The 23,044-nt window shown below is 39.0% G+C and overlaps 1 protein-coding gene across 1 annotated transcript in view; it reads left to right on the plus strand.

Annotated features, from left to right (window-relative positions):
- MAN2A1 (mannosidase alpha class 2A member 1) overlaps nt 1-23,044 on the plus strand; it is a 177,348-nt gene that overhangs the window by 15,604 nt on the left and 138,700 nt on the right. Inside the window, exons 2-3 of the mRNA XM_003123823.6 lie at nt 15,497-15,754; nt 18,479-18,623. Of these exons, the coding sequence (XP_003123871.4) occupies nt 15,497-15,754; nt 18,479-18,623 (403 nt within the window). The remainder of the gene's footprint in view (nt 1-15,496; nt 15,755-18,478; nt 18,624-23,044) is intronic.

Genomic DNA, 23,044 nt, shown 5'->3' on the forward strand with positions numbered 1-23,044 from the left:
TCTATTTTTTTTTTTTTTTAGAGTTTTTTTTTTTTTTTTGTCTTTTTTTTGTCTTTTGTTGTTGTTGTTGTTGTTGTTGTTGTTGTTGCTATTTCTTGGGCCGCTCCCGCGGCATATGGAGGTTCCCAGGCTAGGGGTTGAATCGGAGCCGTAGCCACCAGCCTACGCCAGAGCCACAGCAACACGGGATCTGAGCCGCATCTGCAACCTACACCACAGCTCACGGCAACGCCGGATCGTTAACCCACTGAGCAAGGGCAGGGACCGAACCTGTAACCTCATGGTTCCTAGTCGTATTCGTTAACCACTGAGCCACGATGGGAACTCCACAGTTCTAATCTAAATAAACATGTGGAAACCCACAGGGTGGAAGGAAAGCTGTGTTTTGGAGCCTGCAGAAAGCACCAGCAACTGGAGTCCCACCCTCACTTGTGGAGGTGATGAGAGGATGGGGATTACACAGATGGGGAAAACCAGTAGGGCCTGTTGTTATTCTGGCTCAAGCCTGGGACCCTCTGTGGTGATTCCAGCTGCTACAAAGAGGGTGCGCACTTGCAACCATGAGTCTTTGGGGTCCCCTGCTGGAAGCAAGGGATGGGGAACTTGGTGTCCCAGCTCTTCCCTTCACCGTCACTTGGCACTCTTTTCATATACCTACGTCTGAGCAACCTCTGTTACTATCACTCCGTGGCAGATGTGAGATTTATGAATGATGATTTCCAGGGCAAAGAGTGCCTTATTCCTGTGTTTTGGCAAGGTATTACTTAAGCATTCTTTGTGCTCACATGGTGAGGACATTTATTTCTTTGAATGGACAAGCGGAAGGAAGCAAAAAGACAATACCTTGGAGAAGATTCAAGTAGGATAAGCTCCAGATCTGGGCAGTACCACTGAAAGGTTTTTTTGTAGCTGTGGTTTGTGGTTTTAGATAGAGAAGTAGGGTAACATACGTAACTGTGGCCACAGCCTTGGTTCACACTATCTCTGGCTTTAGCACTGTGTATCTTAAGAGGTGGAATGGTCACTTAGATAGCTTGTCATTTCATCAAACCAAAATGCTTTCTTATAAAGTGCCTGAGAGCTGACTAAATAGTGGGATTTTTCTATATAGTTGAATAGCAGCTGACTGACTAAGAACTACCACAATACTGGTAACACCCCTGCTGGAAATACAGACTCTCTTTTTACCAAATCTCTGTTCCTATATTTAGCTTTAATGCAGTGGTTTTTAACTGAGGATATATGAGAATGGCCTGGTGAGTCTTTTTATGATGAATAAAAGGCAGATCTGTGCACTCTCTCTAGGTAATCCCATTCGTTCCCACTGCTTTAAATTCATATTGGTATGAACCACTCAGGTTTATATATTCTCCTGACTTTCAGACTTGCATATCTGTGTGACATTGACATGCGATAGTTGACCTAATAGCTTCAGAATGGAACCTTTTGCCCCTCACTCTGCTCCTTCGCCAGTATTCCTTGTTTTCCTAAAATGCCACCTGCCATCCTGCCAATTTCTCAGCAAAAAAGAAGAGGCCATTTTTCTTCTTTTCTTGCCCCACCCTCCCCTTCCCAGTTCCTCAGTCCAATCAAATGGTTTCATATTCCTCCACCTCGGCTGCTTTGGTCTTAGCTACCATGGTGTTTACCTGGCAATCTGAAGTATAACCTCTTACTCAACTTGCTTCACCATTGCTCCAGAATAGCTTTAAAACACTTTTTGTTCACTGACCCTAAAATTATCCAGGATGAAGATGGGGATGTTTCTTTTCCTGGAAAATATTTTTAAATTTAAATGAACTGAGTCTTATTTGACTAAAATCAGGATGTTGGCACGCCTGCTTTTCTTTTGGAGGCATAGCTGTCTTCATATCTCCTCTGGCTCTGACTCTTGCAATCTCCTTCTTTTCCACAATCATCTCCAGGTGATTGTGTTGGGACTACCTGAATATGCTAGGACATCTCCACATCTCTAAAACCTTAAGTTAATCACAACATCAAAGTCCCATTTGCCATAAAAAGTAACAGAGTCACAGGTTTCAGGGATTAGGATATGGACATCACTGGCAGCCCATTATTCTGCCTAGCATATAAGACTTTTTTTTTTTTTTTTTTCTGTCCAGGCTAGGGGTCGAATTGGAACTGTAGCCACTGGCCTACACCACAGCCACAGCAACCCCAGATCCGAGCTGTGTCTTTGACCTACACCACACCTCACCACAGTGAGTGAGACCAGCGATGGAACCTGCCTCCTTGTGAATACTAGTCAGATTCATTTCCACTGAGCCATGATGGGAACTCTGATATCACACATTGTTTAAACTGATTTGCATATGCAAACGAATTTAATGATCACAACCATCCTGTGGGTTTGGTATTATTAGTTATCCCTGTTTTACAGATGAGGAAACTGAGGCACAGAGAATCATGTAACTTGTCCAAGGTTATACAGCCATTAATAGTGGAGCCATATGTTTCCGTAAGTTGAGGCTTTGGTTGCAGATGCAGCTTGGATCTGGTATTGCTGTGGCTGCAAGGTAGGCCCCTGCTGCAGCAGTGACTCACCTCCTAACCCCAGAACCTCCATAGGCTACAGGGGCGGCCATAAAAAGAAAAAAGAGTGGAGCCATAATTCAAATTGGGCTTGGCTTTATTTTTTATCTTATTTTATTTTCCAGCTTTATTAAGATATAATTTCTGTATAACGTTAAATAAGTTTAAGATGTACAAGTGATGATTTGATACATGTATCTGTTAAAAAATGATTACCATTGTAGCTCCAGCGGCGCAATTGGTTAGCGCATGGTTCTTATAAAAAATGATTACGATAATAATATTAGTCAACACATCCATCATCTCACATAAATTACCATTTCTGTTTTGTGGTGAAACAAGTAGATAAGTAGGTAGTATATATATATAGATAGATAGATAGATAATATATAGATAGACAGAATCATTAACTATAATCATCATGCTATACATTAGATCCCCAGAATTTATTCCTATTGTAACTGAGAGTTTGTACCATTTGATTAATATATCTCCATTTTCCCTCTGCACAGCCCCTAGTAACTACCATTCTACTCTCTGTTTCTATAATTTTTTTAGATTCCACATATAAATGATATCACACAGTGTATGTCTTTGTCTTATTTCACTTAGCATAGTGTTCTCAAGGCCCAGCTGTGTTGTCACAGACAGAGGGTGTGCTTCTTTTTTTATGGCTAAATAGTGTGTGAGAGAGTGTGTGTGTATGCATACATACCATGCTTTCCTTATTCATCTATCGATGGACACTTAGTGTTGATACCATGGTTGTTGTGAATAACGTTGCAGTGAACGTGGGAGTGCAGATATTTCTTTGAGATCCTGTTTTCCTTTCCTTTTGGTATATACCCAGAAGTGGGATGGCTGAATCATGTGATAGTTCTATTTTTACTTTTTTGAGGAACTTCTATTTTTCATAGAGGCTGCACCAGTTTATATTCCACCCATAGTGCACAAGGGTTCTCTTTTCCCTACACCCTCACCAACACTTGGTATCTCTTGTCTTTTTGATGACAACTGTTCTACCCATAATGAGATGATATCTTATTGCAGCTTTGATTTGCATTTCTCTGATGATTAGTGATGCAAGCACCTTTTCATATATCTGTTGGCTGACTGTATATCGTCCTTGGAAAAATTTCTGTTCCTCTGCCCATTTTTTAATCAGATTATCATTGTTATTATTATTATTGCTATTAAGTTATATGAGCACCTTGTATATTGGGTATTAACCCCTTATTAGATATATATTTGAAAATCTTTTATCCTATAGGTTCCTTTTTCAATTTGTTGATGATTTCTTTTGCTATGCAGAAATCTTACAGTTCAGTGTAGTCCCACTCACTAATTTTTGCAGCTTCTTCTTCTTCTTTTTTTTTCTTTTGTGCTTTTTAGGGTTGCATCCTTGGCATATAGAAGTTCTGAGCCACATCTTGGACCTACACCACAGCTCATGGCACCGATGGATCTCCAAGCCACTGAGAAAAGCCAGGGATCAAACCCACATCCTCATAGATGCTAGTTAGATTCATTTCTACTGCACCACAATAGGAACTCCAGTAATTTTTACTTTTGTTGCTTGAGATTTTGGTGTCATATCCAAAAAATTGTTATCCAAATCAGTGTCAACATTTTCCTTATGTTTTCTTTCTCTGGAGGTTTTACTGTTTCAGGTTTTTTTTGTTTGTTTGTTTGTCTTTGTCTTTTTAGGGCTGCATTTGTGGCACATGGACATTCCCTGGCTAGGGGTCAGATTGGAGCTACATCTGCCAGCCTACACCACAACCACACCATACCAGATCTGAGCTGGGTCTGTGACCTATACCACAGTTCTCGACAATGCCAGATCCTCAATCCACTGAGTGAGGCCAGGGATCGAACCCACATTCTCTTGGACACTATTTGGGTTTGATCCACAACAGGAACTCCAACAGTTTCAGTTCTTAACTTTAAATTTTGGATCCATTTCAGTGGTATAAGGGAGATCTATTTCCATTCTTCTGCATGTGGTTTTCCAATATTCTCAGCACTATTTATGAAAGAGAATATCTTTTCTCTGTTGAGTATTTTTGGTTCCTTTGTCAAATATTAGTTGACAAACATATATGAGGATTTATTTCTAAGCTCTTGATTCTGTTCCATTGACATATGTGTCATTTTTATGCCGTTACCATAGTATTTTGGTTTCTGTAACTTTGTAGTACAGTTAAAATCAAGAAGTGTGATGCCTCCATCTTTATTTTTCTTTCTTAAGATTGCTTTAGCTTTTTGAAGTATTTTTTCATTCTATTCGAACTTAGACTGTTTTTTCTATTTTTGTTAAAATGCCATTGGAATTTTGATAGGGACTGCACTGAATTTTGATAGGAATGGAATTGGGTAATATGGACATTTTAACAATATTCTTTTGAGTCATGAGCAAAGGATATCTTTCCATTTTGTTTCTGCTCTAATCTTTATTAATTCCTTCCTTCAACTAACTTTGGACTTATCTTGTTCTTCCTTCTCTATCTAGTTCCTTGAGGTATCTTGTTCTTCCTTCTCTATCTAGTTCCTTGAGGTGTAAGATTATGTTGTTTATTTGTTATTTCTCTTTTTCTTAATGTCGACATTTATCATTGTAAATTTCTCTTTAAGAACTGCTTTTGGAGTTCGTGTCATAGCACAGTGGAAACCAATCAGACTAGGAACCATAAGGTTGCAGATTCGATCCCTGGCCTCACTCAGTGGGTTAAGGATCCAGCATTGCCATGAGCTATGGTGTAGTTTGCAGATAAGGCTCGGATCTGGCATTGCTGTCACTGTGGTGTAGGCCGGCAGTTGTAGCTCCAATTAGACCCCTAGCCTGGGAACATCCATATGCTGCAAGTGTGGCCCTAAAAAGCAGGAGAAAAAAAGAACTGCTTTTGCATCATTTACTAGGTTTTGGTATGCTGTGTTTCCATTTTCATTTGTGTAAAGATATTTTTTTGTTTTCCCTTTTGCTTTCTTCTTTGACACATTAGCTATTCAGGGGTATGTTGTATAATTTCCACATATTTATGATTTTCCAGCATTCCTCCTGTAGTTCATTTCTAGTTTGATTCCATTCTGATGGAAAAAATACCTCATATGCTTTCAGTCTTCTTAAATTTGCTAAACTTGCTTTGTGACCTATTATATGGTCTGTTCTGGAGAATGTTCCATGTGTACTTGAAAAGAATGTGTATTCTGCTACTATTAGATAAAATATTCTCTGTATGTCCATTAGGTATATTTGTTCTAAAGTCCAACATTTCATTGTTGATTTTCTGTCTGTATGATCTCTTTGTTGAAAGTGGGGTATTGAAGTCCCACACTATTATTCTATTGTCTGTTTCTCCCTTCAGTTCTGTTAATAATCACTTAATATATTTAGGTGCTCCAATGTTAGGCACATATATATTTAAGATTATTATATGTTTTTCATTAATTGACCCCTTTGTCAATATATAATGGCTTTTTTTTGTTTCTTTTTATCATCTATGGCTTAGAATCTATTTTGTTTGATAGAAATATGTTTATCCCTGTTCAGTTTTGGTTTCCATTTGCGTAGAATATCTTTTTCCACCCCTTTACTTTAAATTTGTGTGTGTCCTTAAAGCTGAAGTGAGTATTTTGTAGGCAGTATATAGTTAAGTCTTGATGTTTATCCACCCAACCACTCTGTCTTTTGTTTGCATAATTCAGTCCATTTATATTTAGAGTATTTTGTAGGCAGTATATAGTTAAGTCTTGATGTTTATCCACCCAACCACTCTGTCTTTTGTTTGGATAATTCAGTCCATTTATATTTAGAGTAATTACTAATTGGTAAGAAGTTTCTAATATCTTGTCTGGCTGTTTTGTAGTTCCCTTGTTCTTTTTTCCTCTCTTGATGCCTTCCTTTGTGATAGATGACTTGATTCTCTTCTCTTTATCTTCTGCAAATCTTCTGTAGCATTTTGCCTTGTGGGTACCATGAGACTTATGTAAAACATTTTATAGGTGTTCCCATTGTGGTGCAGCAGAAATGAATCTGACTAGTATCCATGAGGATGTAGGTTCAATCTCTGGCCTTGCTCAGTTGGTCAGGGATCTGGCGTTGCCTTGAGCTGTGGTGTAGGTCACAGATGCAGCTCAGATCCTGCGTTGCTGTGGCTGTGGCATAGGCTGGCTATTGTAGGTCCGATTTGACCCCTAGCCTGGGAATTTCCCTGTGTCACAGGTGCAGCCCTAAAAAAAAGCAAAAAAAAAAAATTTTTTTTTAATAGTTTTAACAGTCTATTTTACCATGATAACGACTTAACTTCTGTCACATAGAAAACTTTATTCTTTTACTTCCCACTTTGTTTTTGAAATCACAGTTTACCTCTTTTTATATCATATATCCATTAACAAATTATTAGCAAATTATTGTAGCTATAGTTATTTTAATGTTCTTGGTCTTTAACTTTTTTAGTGGAGTAAAATGTTAATATTCCATTCCCCCATATTATAGTATTAGAGTATTCTGAATTTGACTGTGTACTTACCTTTAGCTGTGTGTTTTGTATATTCCATTTTTTCATGTTACTACTTTGTATTAATTTCAGCTTGAAGACTTTTTTTTCAGCATTTCTTGTAAAACAGTTGCTGTGGTGATGAATTCCTTAGTTTTTGTTTGTTTGTTTTTTTGTCTGGAAAAGTGTTTATTTCTTCTTCATTTCTACTTTTGCCCACTAAAGTATCCTTGGTTGGCAGTTTTCTTCTTTTAGCACTTTGAATATATCATCCCACTCACCTTTGCCCTGTAAGATTTTTGCTTAGAAATCTGCTAGTAGACTAATGGGAGTTCCCTTGTACATTACAAGCTTTTTTTTTTCCTCTCCAGCTTTTAAGATTTTTCTTTGTCTTTGATTTTTGTCAGTTTTGTTACACTGTGTCTTGGAGATGATCTCTTGAAGTTGATTTGGTATGGTTACATAGAGCTTCATGAACCTGCTATTCAAATCTCTCTTCAGTTAGGGGAAATTCTTAGCCATTTCATTAAAGAAGTTTTCTGCACACTTCTCTTTCTCAAACGCCAATAATTTGCCAATTGGTTCCTTTGTTTGTAGTATCCTATAGAACATGCAGGCTTTTTTAAAAATTCTTTTTTCATTCCTTTTTCTTTTTTCTCCTCTGATTGGATGATTTCAAATGATCCGTCTTTGAGCTCACTTATTCTTTCCTCTGCTTAGTCAAGTCTGATGTTAAAAATCTCTGCTGATCACTGTATTCTTCAGCTTAACATTTTCTGTTGGGTTCTTTTTTTAATTATTTATTTATTCATTTATTTTTGCCATATCTGCAGCTAGCAGAAGTTTCTGGGCCAGGGATCAAACCTGCATGACAGCAGTAACCAGAGTAACCAGTAGTGACAACACTAGATCTTCAACTTGCTGAGCAATCAGGAACTCCAGTTTGGTTCTTACTTAGGTTTTCCATCTCTTTGTTGAACTTATCATTTTTTTTTTCTTACCTTGTTTTTCTGATATTGCTAAATGGCTTATCTGTGTTCCGTTGTAACTCCTTGAGTGTTTTTTGGACAATTGTTTTGAATTATTTGTTGGGCAATTCCCATATCTTCATTTCTTTAGGACCAATTAGTAGAGCTTTACTGTATTCCTTTGGTGGAGTCATGTTTCCCTGATTCTTGTAGTCTAGTAAAGGTGTCTATATTTGAGGCAGTGACCTCTTTCAAACTTTATGGACTGACTTCAGTAAGAGGAGCCTTTCATATGTGGGTGGGGGCATGCTGGAACATCCTGTGCCCCAGGTCTAGTGGTACAAGGCTTCAGGTGCAGGGATGTATGGCTGTATTAGTTTTTTGGGGGGAAGGGGGACAGTGTGATATCTCTTCGGCTTAGGCCACTGAAGTCCTCAGTATTAATATGTATGGTCTTTGGTAAGTACTGAAGAGTGTTTACAGTGGCTACAGTGGCTGTTTGAGTCCTCAGTGGCTCTGCTAAGTCAGCTGGCTAGGTATCAGAGCAGATAGCTATGATGGCCAGACCTGGTAGTATGTACACATTTGGTTGTAGGAGCCAGCTGCAGAGTTCAGTGTAGTGGCAGGGATGGTTGCAGTATTCATGTAGTTGGCACTGTAAGGCAGGCAGCAAGGTTGGAGCCAAATAGGAGTGTACTGGTAGTTGCAGGGGCCCTGATTGTCAATGTGTACTGTTGTGATTATTCACTCTCACTATGGACATGGAGGCTGGTGACACGTAAGGCTGGGGACATGCACAGCAGGAGGGTCTAGCTGTAGGTGGGTACAGTTGTACCTCCCAGTGACGGAAGACAGGACCTCATCCTGACATACAAGCAGCTTTAGGGGCCCTAACTGTAGGCATGTTTTCCCATGGCTGCACAGGTTCTTCTTAGGCATGCACAGGTGCTGGTGATATACATCAGATTGGTGGCAGCTTGCAAGTGTACAGCTGCAGTGGCTCCCATGGCAGTGGAAATCCAAGCTGGAATCTTGCACATGAGCTCCCACAGAGACCTGGAGTGGCTTCCATTGTTGTCGTTGGGCTCCAGAGGTGGGTAGGTGGGGACAAAGTGGGAAGGGACACAGGTGGCTGAGGTCAGTGAATGTGAATACATGTGGGATAAAAACTGATGAAATCTACAGTGGTTATGTGACTACTATGCTGACTGTTGGTTTCTTCTTCAGTGATGAAAGCTGCTGTCTTTCTCTGTAGAGCAAGTCACTGTGAACTGCTCTTCTTCCTCATGCATGACTGCTATTGGTAGCTGCTGCTTTTCTTCCTTGTTCCAAGCAGTCCTTGTGCCTCTTTTAGTGGTGCTCCCACTTTTCAAGTTTCCCAGCAGGGGAAGAAGTCTGGAACTAGAACCCAGATTACTGAGAGATGACTTGCCAAATGCTTTATTCTTGGTTGCATGCTCTTAGATATTTGACTGAAATGCATGAAGTCACAGCCATAGATCCTAGACCTGGCTGATCACCAGAGTCACCTGTGGAGCATAAACATTACAATTTCTGGGGCCCTACTGCTGAATGGATCCTGGTGATCTATAATTTCGAGCAGCCTTTCTGGTGAGTCTGATGGTTACTGTTAGGGCTAGTGCACCCAAACTGCTAAACTAAGAGCACTTCAAGTCTGAAAAAACATGATGTGCTGGAGTGGTATGCTGAATCTATCAAAATTAGATATAAAGGGTTAAAAAAACATAAATGAAAGGGGATGTAGATCGTGAAGTTTCAGATACACGCACACATATGGGGTAAAGTTTTAGTTCTTTTGTGTCTTTTGAATGCTTGGTGGTTACATTATGCATGGCATAGTACTGTTTCCTCTAGAGTTCTCTTAGTTGAAAACTTACTTTGGGTGAATGAAGATCTTATATCACTACTATGATAGAAAGATTCTAGAATCATCTCAGGGTTCTTTTTCCAGACTCCCTCCATCCCCATCAGTTGAAAATCATAGCCCATTGGTCCGTGGTTATTGAAGATAGTGAGAGTTGAAGACTTCGATTGGACTGTACAGATCCATAATCTTTGCCCCAGAAAAGAAACCACATGTTTTACTCTATTCACTTGGTCATAATTCTCACCTTGGGTCTGAACAGGGGTCAGTTTTCTGTCATTTCCCAAACAGTCCATGAAGATCACCCCACTACTTAAGACTTCTGACTCTTTTACCTACTTTGGAGGTTACAGTGAAGATTTTTTTCTGGATTTCCTTTCTTTAAAAATTGTTATTTTTATTTGTATTATTTTTGGTATAGGTTTATGCATCAAAAAATGACATTTAATACTTCTTTGTCTTAGAAAAATATTACACACTGTTTTTCTTTCCTCCCCCCCCAATGAATATTTGCAGTCCTCTTGTGTGCCAGACATTGTGCTAGGCATCAGGGTGCAATGGTGAGTAACATAGCTATGGTGCCGGTTCTGAATATAATGATTCATTTAGTGATGAAGATAGGGAAGCAGTACATGAATAAAATAGGTGTAAGTGCTGTGAAACAAACAAACAAACAAAAAAATAAGCTGATGTAGAGTATTACATGAGGAGGCCTATTTTAGATAGGCTGTCTGGGAAGAGTATGCAGAGTTTTGAAGCATCGTGTAAAGAGAAAACATGTACCAAAGTCTTGAGCTGAGGTGAGGAGAGGCTGATGTAGAACTGAGATAAGATCAGAGTGAAGCTGAACTGGATGGGAGAAAGAGAGGTGGGGGTGGAGATAGATGTGCACAGCCTTATTGAGTCAAGTGTGAGGTGTTTTTTGTTTGTCTGTTTTGTTTTGTTTAAGTATGATAAGAAACTAGCACCGGATTGTAATAAAGATAATTACATCCTAGAGGGCGTGGTTGAAGGCTATGAATGTGGGAAATAAGTTAAAAGGCTGCCATACCAGGATAGGGGAGATTGTTGGTGGCTTGGACCAGTAGGGAGCAATTGAGAAGGAACGAGGCAAACTGATTCAGCAAGTATTTTGGAAGTAGGATGAAAGAGCTTGCAGATAGGTGGAGATGTGTGAGCAGGGTGAGGAAGGAGGAAGAATCAGTTTTGTCACCAAGATTTTGAAAGTGGCCAATGAGGTGGAGATTAAAGCTGCTTTGTAAAGACCTGAGATGACTTTTTTGGGAATGTAATCTTTTGGACTTAAGTTTGAAACCCAGGTTGAGAAGTCAGGTAATCATTTGACTATATGGGTCTGTTTTTTGGACAAGAGGTTTCAATTGGAGATAAAACTATGGGAGACATCAGTACAGAAAATGAAATCGAAACCAAGGAATGGATGAGATGATTTCAGGCAGTGTAGAGAAGCCAGAGGTCTCAGGAGGTCACCTTGAGGGCTACTCCATCATTTAGATCCTGGAAAGAGGAGGAGGAGGCTCATAAGCAGTTGGCAGAAGGAAAAACAAGAGCATGTTGTGTTGGAGCAAGTAGAGAAAATGTTTCTAGGAGGAAGGAGTGGTCCACTGTGCCATATGATCCTCAGATGTTAAGTGTGTATAGTGTTTGCTTATCAGGCTTGATAGCATGGTAGCCTCTGGGGACTTTTCAGGGACTCTTGGTGGAGTAGTGTGCAGATGCTAATTGGAATGGGAAGAGAAGGAAATAGGAGTTTGTAAGGAAGGGGGAATATTTAGACTATTGATAATCTCTATGTCCATGAGTAGGTGGGGCTTCAAAGGGAATTGTGAGGCTAAGGGAGTTTGATTTCTTTTTTAGATAGGATATAATGTCAAGTTGAACCATGAGAAATTGGTAACATTTGACTCTTTTGAGGTTATGAGAATGGCAATTTCATATACTTGGACCCTATATGTCATTATACTGTTAAAAATTAGTTGCTTTTAGAAGGGAAATTTGATGATACAGCGTTGAGAGAGTTTAACCAAAAGAATATACTGCCTTTGAGCTTTTGAGAGAAATGAGTAAGGAGCTTACCAGTGGAGTGCTGGCCTTTGAAGCAGAGAGAGGGGAGGGCACATATTTTTTCGTGGTATCAGGAAGGAAGAATGATGTATAAATTAAGTTTTTGAATTTAGCAGTAGATGTACATGGATTGATTTTTGTTCATAGGGCTGTGTGGGTACAGATCCCGGTTTGCTTGTAGTAGGCTCTAAATTTTATTTCTTGAAGTCCTTGCTATCAGTGATTTTTTTTTTTCTCAGTTTTTTCTCTTTCACCAAAAGCATAGTAAATCAAATGTCTTGACCTCCTTCCCCACTCCTTGACAGTGCAACACTGTGGCATCTCTCTGGAACTGATTAGCAAATCAAAGAATAAAATGGTTTTCTCACAAGTGATTTTCTTGCCCTACAGAAAATTGTCTTTTTCGATATTACCATCAGCATCCTTTGACTTGTCAGCATAATTGAAACATTATCTGTGATTTCTTTTACTTTAATGCAGACTACAAGTGCATCTTTTTAAGGTCATATCACTCTTCTGTGTCATGTGTGCAGAATTTGCTTTGGAGGTGTGTGTATTTCATGAATTTCAGCTGTTTGGCGGGAGGTTTTATTCCATTGCATAATAAAGTTTAAAAAATGATTTTCATTAGACCCTTATGCTAACATATCCCTAGGCCACAATTTTCTCCGTGGACTTATTAATTCAGTACAGAATTCCAGGTACTGATCATTAATTGTATCTTTAAAACTACAGTGAGGTTGAAAGTCATCTTTAGTGCCTGCAGGATCCTTTTTCATGAAACATCCATTGCCTGTAATGTTTATCTTGAACTGTACTCTCATCCAAGGGTTATGGGACCAGGGCCATGGTGAGAATATTCCCAAAGAGAGCCCTCTTCTTTCACGACACATTCTTGTTAAGCTTTAGGCAATTTTGCTATATGCACGCATCTAGGATTATCTTTTCCTGAAAGTATAAAAGATCTGGCCTCCGCATTAGAGAATCCACAGTGGGCACAATAGAGAAACAAGGGCACCCAGGTATTAATTTATAGTATGTGGCATCTTTAAAAGGTCTGGGGTGGCGGTATTTTAGACAAAACTAAGGTTTTATTTTATGGAGGTTGTGGCTTTACTGTAGGCAAAACAAGTCAACATGTTCTCATTCTGCTTGGAATCAGAGGAACTTGATTTACTGTTGTCACCTGCTGCGGTAGAAATTGCAAGCATCACTGAAGTAGGCTTGTGTCTTTAGTATTGGAAATATTCAGCAGAATTCATCAGAAGTGATTTCAAAAGCTGCTGTCTGTGGTATTGTGATAATGAGTGAAGAAAAGTTTTTCCCTAATTTCAGACAGCCTTTGATAGCATGTTTGTTTAGGAAAATATATGCAGATTAGTTAGCTGTGTACCTGACTCAAATATTTTCAGCTTCTTTGGGTGACCTTTGGGCTATGCCAGGGGTTTCCCTTTGGCCTTTCCACTGAGAACCAGTAAACCAATATCAGTGTGTGCCTATGAAGAAACATTTGTTGTATAATACCAATTAACTGCTTGACCTGCAGTCTGCATGGTTCAACTGGCTTCTCTTTGGACCTTGGACAAGTGTTGCACTGATCCATCACATTTACTTTGCTTTGCCATTTAGTCAAGGGCAGATCCTTATTCTCTCCTGATTTTCTCTAGGGGAATTGGGGCTTGTCTTGCAGGATGAGTTCATTGCTAAGACCTTGTACTTCATGCTTCTCTATACACTGATGAACAGGCTTCACCCTAGAGGCGACAGGTGCCCTCAAGGAACACTGTTCAACCTGTAGGAGGCTCTTTCTGTCCCGTGTGTCTTAAGTAGAGAGGTCTAAGAGCATCTTCCAGGTCTGAGGAGGGGCATGGCCATTTTGTGTTCCTAGTCTCTCCAAGGTCAAGGCTTTGGGTATTCATCTGTAGTGTCATCTATCCCCCTCACCTCCCAAGGTGATTTCCTACTGGTTTGCTTCTCATTTTGGCTACTTTTTCTTATTCTAAAATGTCTCCTCTAGTCCCTTCTCACTTCTGTCAGCTCTCACATAGTTGCTGAAGTGGCCTTCTCTTGGTCGACAGCACTCTTTGGTTCTCCCTTCCCCTTGTTGAGCTGCCAGTGCCTGGGAGTAGAGCCTTCTTTCTCTTGGCCTCCCCATTAGAGAATCCACAACCACTCACAACAGACAAAGGAAGAGTGAAAATACCCATAACCCATTTTTACCATCTTGATCCTGGCCTTCCATATGCATTATTTTTCAAAAGGGGATCATATCCTATATGCTGTTTTTATTTTTTCATACATACTGTTTAAAAATTGCTTTTCTTCACCATATCCCTTTCAAGTACTTTCCTATATATTTCCCTTTTTAAAAATTGTATTTCTGAATTTTCAGTGACTACAAACTGTTTCATGATATTCAGCGTACCATTTGACCAATCCTTTGCTTTTCGACATTTAGGTAGTTTTTTCCTTCTTTTTTCTTTCCCTTCCTCCTTTCTATCTTCCTGTTGTTCACTGGTAATAGAATTTTTTGTTTCTTAATCTCCACAATTGTTGGTTTACTATGCATATAGTTATTTTATTAAGCTTTAATGTATGCTTTTTTGAGGTCACGGGGTAGGCTGTTGCTACTGCTGTGCCACAGATGATAGTGTCACCTGCATGTTCAGACAGGGACCCATATCTATGCACATCTCTCTTTCTAATATGTGTCACTATGCCTGGAACAGCAGGTGTTCACTAAAGAACTGTTGTTGAATTGAAGAGGGCCATGTGACAAATGTATAAGTACTTTGTACTTGGGGCCCAGGATATAGGGTGAACAAGACCAAGGTTGTCATTGCTCTCCTAAGTTTAGGTGTTGCTCTATATAGCAAGGTTTATACTTAGAGACGGCAAGCCTGATCAGTTAAAAAAAAAAAACCCTAAAAGTCACACAGTATAGTAGAAGCAATCTAAATGACTTACAGTGTGGTTGCTTGGGGGATGTTCAGGCCAATCTTGTTTCATAAAATTGCATATTAAGACTTGACTAGTTAACTTTTCCATTGATAGTTCTTATTTAGTTTCACTAGTGTTACTGATGGAATGATCTTTTTCAGAGGCTTACTTTTTTGCTCTTATGGATAAATGGAATCAATTATGCTTAAATTTAAAATTTCTTACCTGAATATACTATGGGGTTGTACTTCGTGATTTTAGATTCTCGAATAACTTATATTCAGGGCTAGGTTTGGCGTAATAGGAAATATATCCCCAGATCTTCTGGTCTTTCTGTTGCACATTTTAAAATGTGCTTAAACAAAGATTGCAGCCATGGAAAAAATCTTCTGCTGTAAGTTGGGATTTTAACCCTGCCAGCTATTCATGCTTTCTGTGATCCCACTTATAAAAATGGAAAGTGAAGGGTGACTGCCTGCCTTCTTAGGCAGACACATAGTTAAAAAATGTTGTGTTTCTCAGCAGAACTGTATTAGAATTTCATATTACTGCTTTTTTCTATTTTATTGTAGGGCCAGCTCTCATTGTTGCAAGAAAAAATCGACCATTTGGAACGTTTGCTAGCTGAGAATAATGAGATCATCTCAAATATTAAAGACTCGGTCATCAATTTGAGTGAGTCTGTGGAGGATGGTCCGAAAAACTCACAAGGGAATTTCAGCCAAGGTTTTGGTTCACCTCTTCTGTCATCAAAACAGTTGTCTCTCACAGTCGACTCTGAAGACTGTTTGTTTGCTTCACAGAGTGGAAGTCAGAGGTCAGATGTGCAGGTAATATTTACATTCATTAATAATCACTGGGCTTTGCTTTGTTTCTTTTGTTTTGTTTTGTTTTTTGGGGTTTTGTTTGTTTTTTAGATTTAATCTGGTATCTGTTCTCAGTTGCTAAATTCTCTGGATTCTAAGTTCTATTTTTGTAGAGTGATTTGATTAGTCACATGATCAATAATATTCTTTATAGTGATAAAATTCCATATTTCTGCATATCTCTTAATTTTTCTCATTTTATATTTTGTGACTATGGTCTTTTCTGTCTGCTCTTAGGTCGTCTTTTCTGTAATAGTTGAAGACCTTTAGAGGTTTAAATTTGACTAAAGAGATTTATTTTTTTTTAACCTTCCTTTAGAGAGTATAAGAAAAGCCCTACTCTTACTGTAGGGCTTACTCTTATTGTGCATCTGGTATCATTATAGGTTCCGCACTGTGTAAGGTTAGATTCTTTTTACTGAATATCCCTTTGTGAGAGGGAGGGGAAATGTTCTAGACCTGTGCTGTCCCGTATGAAGGCCACTGTCTGCCTGTGGTGAATGAGCGCTTCAGATATGGCTAGTTTGAGTTGAGATGTGCTCTGATATACACACAAAGTGTTGAACATTTAGTATGAGAAAAGAATGTAAACTCTCTAGCTCATTTTTATATTACATGTTGAGATGGTAATATTTTAACTATTTGTGGTTAAATAAAAGAGATCCTTGAAATTAATTTCACCTGTTCTATTTTACTAGAAAATTTTAAATTATGTATTATTGGGCCCTTGTAATATTTCTCTTGGATAGTGCTGTTCTAGTGGAGGTGAAAACAAACAAAGGACTTCCTGTGTGTTTCTTTCTTTCTTTTTTTTTTTTGCTTTTTAGGGCTGCACCTGCAGCATATGGATAGTCCCTGGCTAGGGGTAGAATCAGAGCTGTAGCTGCCAGCCCCTGATCTGCGACCACAGCCACAGCAATGCCAGATCCTTAAACCACTGAGCAAGGCCATGGATCGAACCTGTGTCCTCATGAATGCTAGTCAGATTTGTTTCCGCTGAACCACAACGGGAACTCCAACTTCTGTGTTTCTTAAACTGCAGGTGTGTCACTCATATTTGCTCTGTTCTGCAAATTAGTGGAGAGATGTGTTTAAGGTTGGACCTTAGAACAGAAACTGGAACTGGGAAGTAGAACCCTAAAGAGTGAATATTTTAAAGTTGGACAAAAGGAGTTGGCTCTGGCCTTGTTTCGGAGCCATTTTTACTAACTCTTGGGGACAGAGAACATGATATGATCTCGAAGCCATGGCTCACAGGCCCAGCCGGAAGCTGGGGACGGTGAAGCTGGCTGGGCTGAGCGTCTCCAGTCTCATCTGCTAGTGCATAGTCAGGTACAGATAGGATCAAGATCCTGTGTTTGCAGGAATATCTATTTCTGTGAGGCTCAGCTTTGTTTAGGTTTTAATTAAGTACCTTTTAAAGGGAAATGATAAAAATCTTTTTTTTTTTTTTTTTTTGCTCTAAATCTGGGTTGAACAGAAAGGAGTTGGAGGGCAACCATGGAAGTTGAGAGCTGCAGGGCCAGAGAAAGACCTGGAAAGAATATTAGAGACTGTTCATACTTCCTTTTGTCCAGTGGTTCCCAAGGATTTGTCCTCATCCTTGACAGCATTTTATTTAAATCATAAATTTCCAAGTGAAAGATATGTGATTGTCTTAAAATTCTTTGTATTCAGGTTTATACTTATCTTTAAAAAATTTGTAACTGATTTACATAGTAATTAGGATGTATCATAAATTTTTATAATTTAAATTTTACTGAAGGAGAATTGTGTTCTTTGTCACACTTAGTATTATAGAGAGTGTGAAAATAAGTTTGTGGGTTTGTTTGGTTTTGTTTCTTTGTAATATTTTTCCTTTGTGTCCAAATAGATTATAGTACATTGGAATCTTAGAAAACACTTAACACTTAAAAGCTGAATCTTTGTTTAAATTCTTCCATTTTAAACCTTTCGAGCCTGTTATAGTTTTATTTTTAGAATAAAAATACACATGCTGAGTTAAAGAATAGCTGTAGATCCATTTCCTTTCAGATACAGATTTTAAAGTATAGAAGATTGATTATAAAATAAAGACAAAGTAAAAAATCATTTTCAGGAGTTCCCAACATGGCTCAGTGGTTAATGAATCTGATTAACATCCATGAGGACACAGGTTTGATCCCTGGCCTTCCTCAGTGGGTTAAGGATCTGGCGTTGCTGTGAGCTGTGGTGTAGGTTGCAGACATGGCTCGGGTCCTGCATTGCTGTGGCTCTGGTGTAGGCCGGCAGCTATAGCTCCGATTTGACCCCTAGCCTGGCTCCATATGCTGCGGGTGTGACCCTAAAAAGCGAAAGAAAAAAAAAATCATTTTCAGTACTGTGTTTAAAAATGTTGAATATTTGATCATAATAAATATTTTTTGTTTGCTGTTCCTAGCATTTTCTATTAAACTGTGTTGGAAGGAAAGCAGGAGGAAAGGAATTGAATGAAATTAGAAGCAGGAGGGGGAAGGGATTATTTATCAGGTTAATTATGTAATTTCTGCCTTAAACTCTTTAATCTCTACAGAAATAGGTCTGTCTTTTAAAACGTATCCACAGAGTACTGCCGTGAGTAGTTTCAACTAAGTATTTCCAACATTAACTTTAAATAAGGGTTGTATATGATTAAACTTACTTTTTTTTGTTTGTCTTTTATATTTTTAGATGTTAGATGTGTACAGTCTAATTCCTTTTGACAATCCAGATGGTGGAGTTTGGAAGCAAGGATTTGACATTACTTACAGAGCTGATGAATGGGACACTAAACCCCTTCAAGTCTTTGTGGTGCCTCATTCTCATAACGACCCAGGTAAAATTTGCACTTCAGAAATCTGGAAGTTAAGCCCTTGTAGGCACAGAGTATTTTAATGAGGCTCTGGTATAACTCACTTCTCAAATTTTTGAGACATCATTCTCTTTCTTTTAACAGTAAAATACTTCTTTCATATGTACTGAGCTTTCATTTTCTCAATTTATGGGGCCTTCAAGGATAGTATTTGTGCAGGATGAAATAGGAAGAAACACAAGGAGGTCTTAGCTTTGAGAGATGAAAAGCTACATGCGTTTAAGGTACTGATAGTTCATTTTAGTTACTTTTTAGTGTGTGGGAGAATTATCTCATGTCCTTTAACTTTCTGTTAGAAAATGTAGTGTGCTCCTGGGAAAGTTTCAGTCTTTAAAATGTAGAAACATTATAAAGTGGTTAAGAGCCTTAGTGTCAAGCAGACATGAGTGTGAGTCCCAGTCTTAGTGTTAAGGCAACTTTCAGCCAGTGACTTAATCTGAGAGGAAGTCTTTTCCCAGGTAGAATCAGGATAAAGTATTTCCTTCATAGGCTGAAATATAAAAGGCATGTTGCAGGGTCCCAGAGTAACTACGTTCATTATCATTAGTGGTATTGTTCTTTCATTTGACGAAATCTGTTATTTACTGAAGCAAGAGATGTTTCCCCCACGGTAAAAGGGAAATTGCTAAAATGCTGTTGGGAAGTAAGAGTCCATGTTTGTCCTTGTTACTGTGAGTACACAGGTGCAGTCAATGCCTAGTGATTTAAGTTGCAGGGTTTTTGGGGAATGTACTTCCCTAAGGCTCCTTTTGAAGGATTTACTTAGGCTTCTGTTTCTTCTTTTTCTCAGTTTCACTATTATTATCAGAGGCTCCATATTCATTTAGTACTTTGAAGGTTTTTTCTTTACTCCCAACATTCAATTTTGTCATACTTACATTTTTCCCCACTAGTTTATTGTTATGCATTTCTGCTTCTAAGATAATGGAACTTGTTACTTTATGTCTGGACATAAGATTTGGGGAAGTTTTGCACGTGCACACGTGTGTGTGTGTGTGTGTGTGTGTGTGTGGCTGCTTTTGGGTGTGCGAGTCTGGAAGATAGAGCTTGGATGCTGAAATATTTAAATTTCCATTATACTTTCCACTGTTTGTATGCACAGAGGTATAATATATCTAAAATCAATATTGTTCTGGAAATTCGTGATGAGCAGTTACCACATATCAACTTCTGACTTGATTTCTCTGTCTTTGGTCTTAATATCTTTATCTTTTCCTATCCTACAAATCCTTTTCCTCTTATATGTTTTATATAATCTTTCTTCTTCTTCTTCCTTTTTTTTTTTTTTTTTTTTTTTTGTCATTTTGTCTTTTTGTCTTTTCTATGGCTGCACCTGCGGCGTAGGCATAGGAGTTTCCCAGACTAGGGATCTAGTTGGAGCTGCAGCCGCCGGCCTACACCAGAGCCACAGCAACACCAGATCCAAGCTGCTTCTGCCACCTACACCACAGTTCATGGCAACGCCGGATCCTCAACCCACTGAGCGAGGCCAGGGATCGAACCCGCAACCTCGTGGTTCCTAGTCGGATTCCTTTCCACTACACCACAATGGGAATTCCTCATCTTTCTTCTTGATCTTACCCTTTGCCTTCAAATCAAAACTCAGGGATGGCTGGGCATTGTGGAAAGACTGCAGAGATTTGGAGCCAGGCAGAACTAGTCAGACCTCCTGGTGTCCTTGGGCATGTTTATTTGTGTATCTATAAAATAGATGTCATATAAGTAGAGTAGCAGTTTTAGCAAGAATTAGTTATAAAGTAAGTAAAAAGGTGATGGAAATCACATCTAATCAAAATTCCCTTTGCTGTTTATCCACTTGAGCACCAGATTAAATAGTACACTTGCATTTAGTGGAGGCATATGAGAAACACATTATCTTTATATCTGGACTCAGTGAGGTCAGCTGCTCATACTTCCTACATGAGACTGACTGTAGGACTGCAGAACTTTTTTTTTTTCCATAAATTTCATTTACTCTGAAATATTCCCTCCTTGGGTGCTATAGTGGCAGAGTATTATAGTTTTTAAATCGTTCTCGCCTTCTCTTTTCTCTGCCAATCATACATAGCTCTTATCACTTAATTTAAGGGTGTGCAATGTGATTCCATTGTATACCATTCCTAAGCTTATAAATACACTTAAAAGTGTGTTTTACAAGAGCTCCTAATGTGAACCCTTTTTGATTTTTTGCAGACCTTTATTATCTTTTCCCCTTTTCTGCCATCCTCAATTTCCACTGCTCTCATTTCTTGTTATTCTCTACCATGGGCACTTAACTGAAATAATATAATTTGTAGCTTACCAGGCAGTATGCCAAACGTTTTATAAACATCTAATGCTAACAGTAACGTTTGAAAGTTAGTGCCACTGTTCATGGTGAAGGTGTTCCCATCTTTCCAGGGTTACCCAGGTAGTAAGTGGCACCAGAATACTTCCCTGTTTACCTGCATCTCGCTCCCAAGTAGACTCAAGGGACAGAGAACGTGTGTCTCTTGTTACACTCAGTCCTCATTGCCTAGCCCAACACTTGGCATATAGCAGTCGCTAAGTATTGTGGTCTCTGCACACAGGTGGAAAAAGAATTGTCCAGATTCAAAGCAAGGTGTAGAAAAGACAAGTTTATTGAGGGAAGAGACATTATTAACACAGTGGGCCGACTCCTCATAGTCAGGAAGCGCCGACCCTGGGCACATGGTCATGTCTGTTTTTAAAGCCCAGAGACAAAGGAGTTGAGGAGACGTCTTGCTTTGCTCCTGTTGACCTCCTGGTTGGTTGGGGAAAGATGGGGTCTTCGGATACACTGCTGATTGGCTGGGGGCATATATTGCCCCTGCAGGAACAGGGTAAGGAGTGGGCCACATACCTTTCCTAGCAGGGGGCAGGAAGGAGTAGGCCAAGTAGCTGGGGTGGGGAGGTCCTTAGGAACATGGTAATAATTCCAGTGAGATGGGTGGGATGACAAGGGTCTGGTAATTCTTATCTTGGCTGGCGGCTTTTTGAGTTTTATCTCTCTGAAGAGACCTTGAAGTCCCACACTAAGTGCACATAATTACAGCCTTCCCTAACCTGCCTCCATGCCCCTCCACAGCTTTCTCAAACTGCACATACGTATACACTCACAGACACACGCACACACATTCATACTATATAGGCACAGATGGAAACTTTTGCCTGATCTCCTCCCTAGAACGTAAGCTCAGTGAGGGCTTGAACTTTGTCTTACTAACCACCAGGTGACTAATAGCTGGAATAATAACCAGCACGTACACAGACTCATTCAGTGACATGAGTTAATGAACAAAGGCATCTTTCTCTGCATCCTCAGGAGGAACAGTTGACTTATTCCTTAGCCTATACTTTCCTCTAACTTCCTTTCTTCCCTTTCTTCCTGTTGTCTTCTTATTTCTAGTCCTTTTAAAAAAGATCTTATTTAAAGTGCACTTTGTAATTTTAAATGCCAATATCAGACTGTATTAAGCTCTTCAAGGCAGGGATTGCTGCTGCCTTGTAGACTTGGCATTGAGGTTCCTGTTGCAGTAATATGTTGTTCTGTGAGAAGACATTCCTAATAACTGTTCCTGATGGTAATAAATGAATCTGTCTGTTGGTATCCTAGCAACCCCAGCTGAATCTTTTTGTCTTAGTGAAAGATGTTAATGACCCTTACCCTCAGGCCCTTCTCTGCTTGAGTCAAAAATAATGGTCAGAAATAGACCTTTTAAAACTAAAGCGATTTTTGCCATCAAGCAAAATGCTGGCGAAAAGAGCCTGCTGACTTTCCTGAATAATTTTCACTGTTCCTTAAGAAAAGTAGAACTAAGATAAACTAAATTATTCTGGGAAAAATGGAAATCGTTTGGATGATGAAAAACCTCTCTTTCAGTGGAGGAAAAGAGATAAGTATGTGCACATACATTCCAAGTTACACTGCGACTCTGGGATGGGAAATCTTGGTATAATACTCCTAAATGAATGTGTAATTAGGCAATTTACTTTCTAAATGAGATTTGTGAGATTTGTTTGCCTTTTCTCCAGCAACAATTTAAAACCAACTTTAGTTCAGTACTTTGTTTGATCAGTGCACTTTTGTTTATTGAGGATGAAAATATTTGAAATAAATTTTTAAAAGATTCCTACAGTTAGTCACCTAACTTTATGTTGCTGCATTTTTGTGCATGAAGATTTTTTTCTTTCGGAGTCAAATTGGAGATATATATTTCAAATTATATTTGTATTTTAATAAAATATCTCAATGTGTCTTCTAGTCCGAAAGGACGTATAGCAATTGTCATACAGTATGTTGTATGGTTTACATGAGCTGAAACAAAGTTGGAAAGGAATTGTTAAGTAAATGCTGATAACTTTGTACTGTTACGCTTTTGAAA

The sequence above is a fragment of the Sus scrofa genome, chromosome 2 (genome assembly GCF_000003025.6).
Source record: "Sus scrofa isolate TJ Tabasco breed Duroc chromosome 2, Sscrofa11.1, whole genome shotgun sequence".
NCBI lineage: Eukaryota > Metazoa > Chordata > Mammalia > Artiodactyla > Suidae > Sus > Sus scrofa.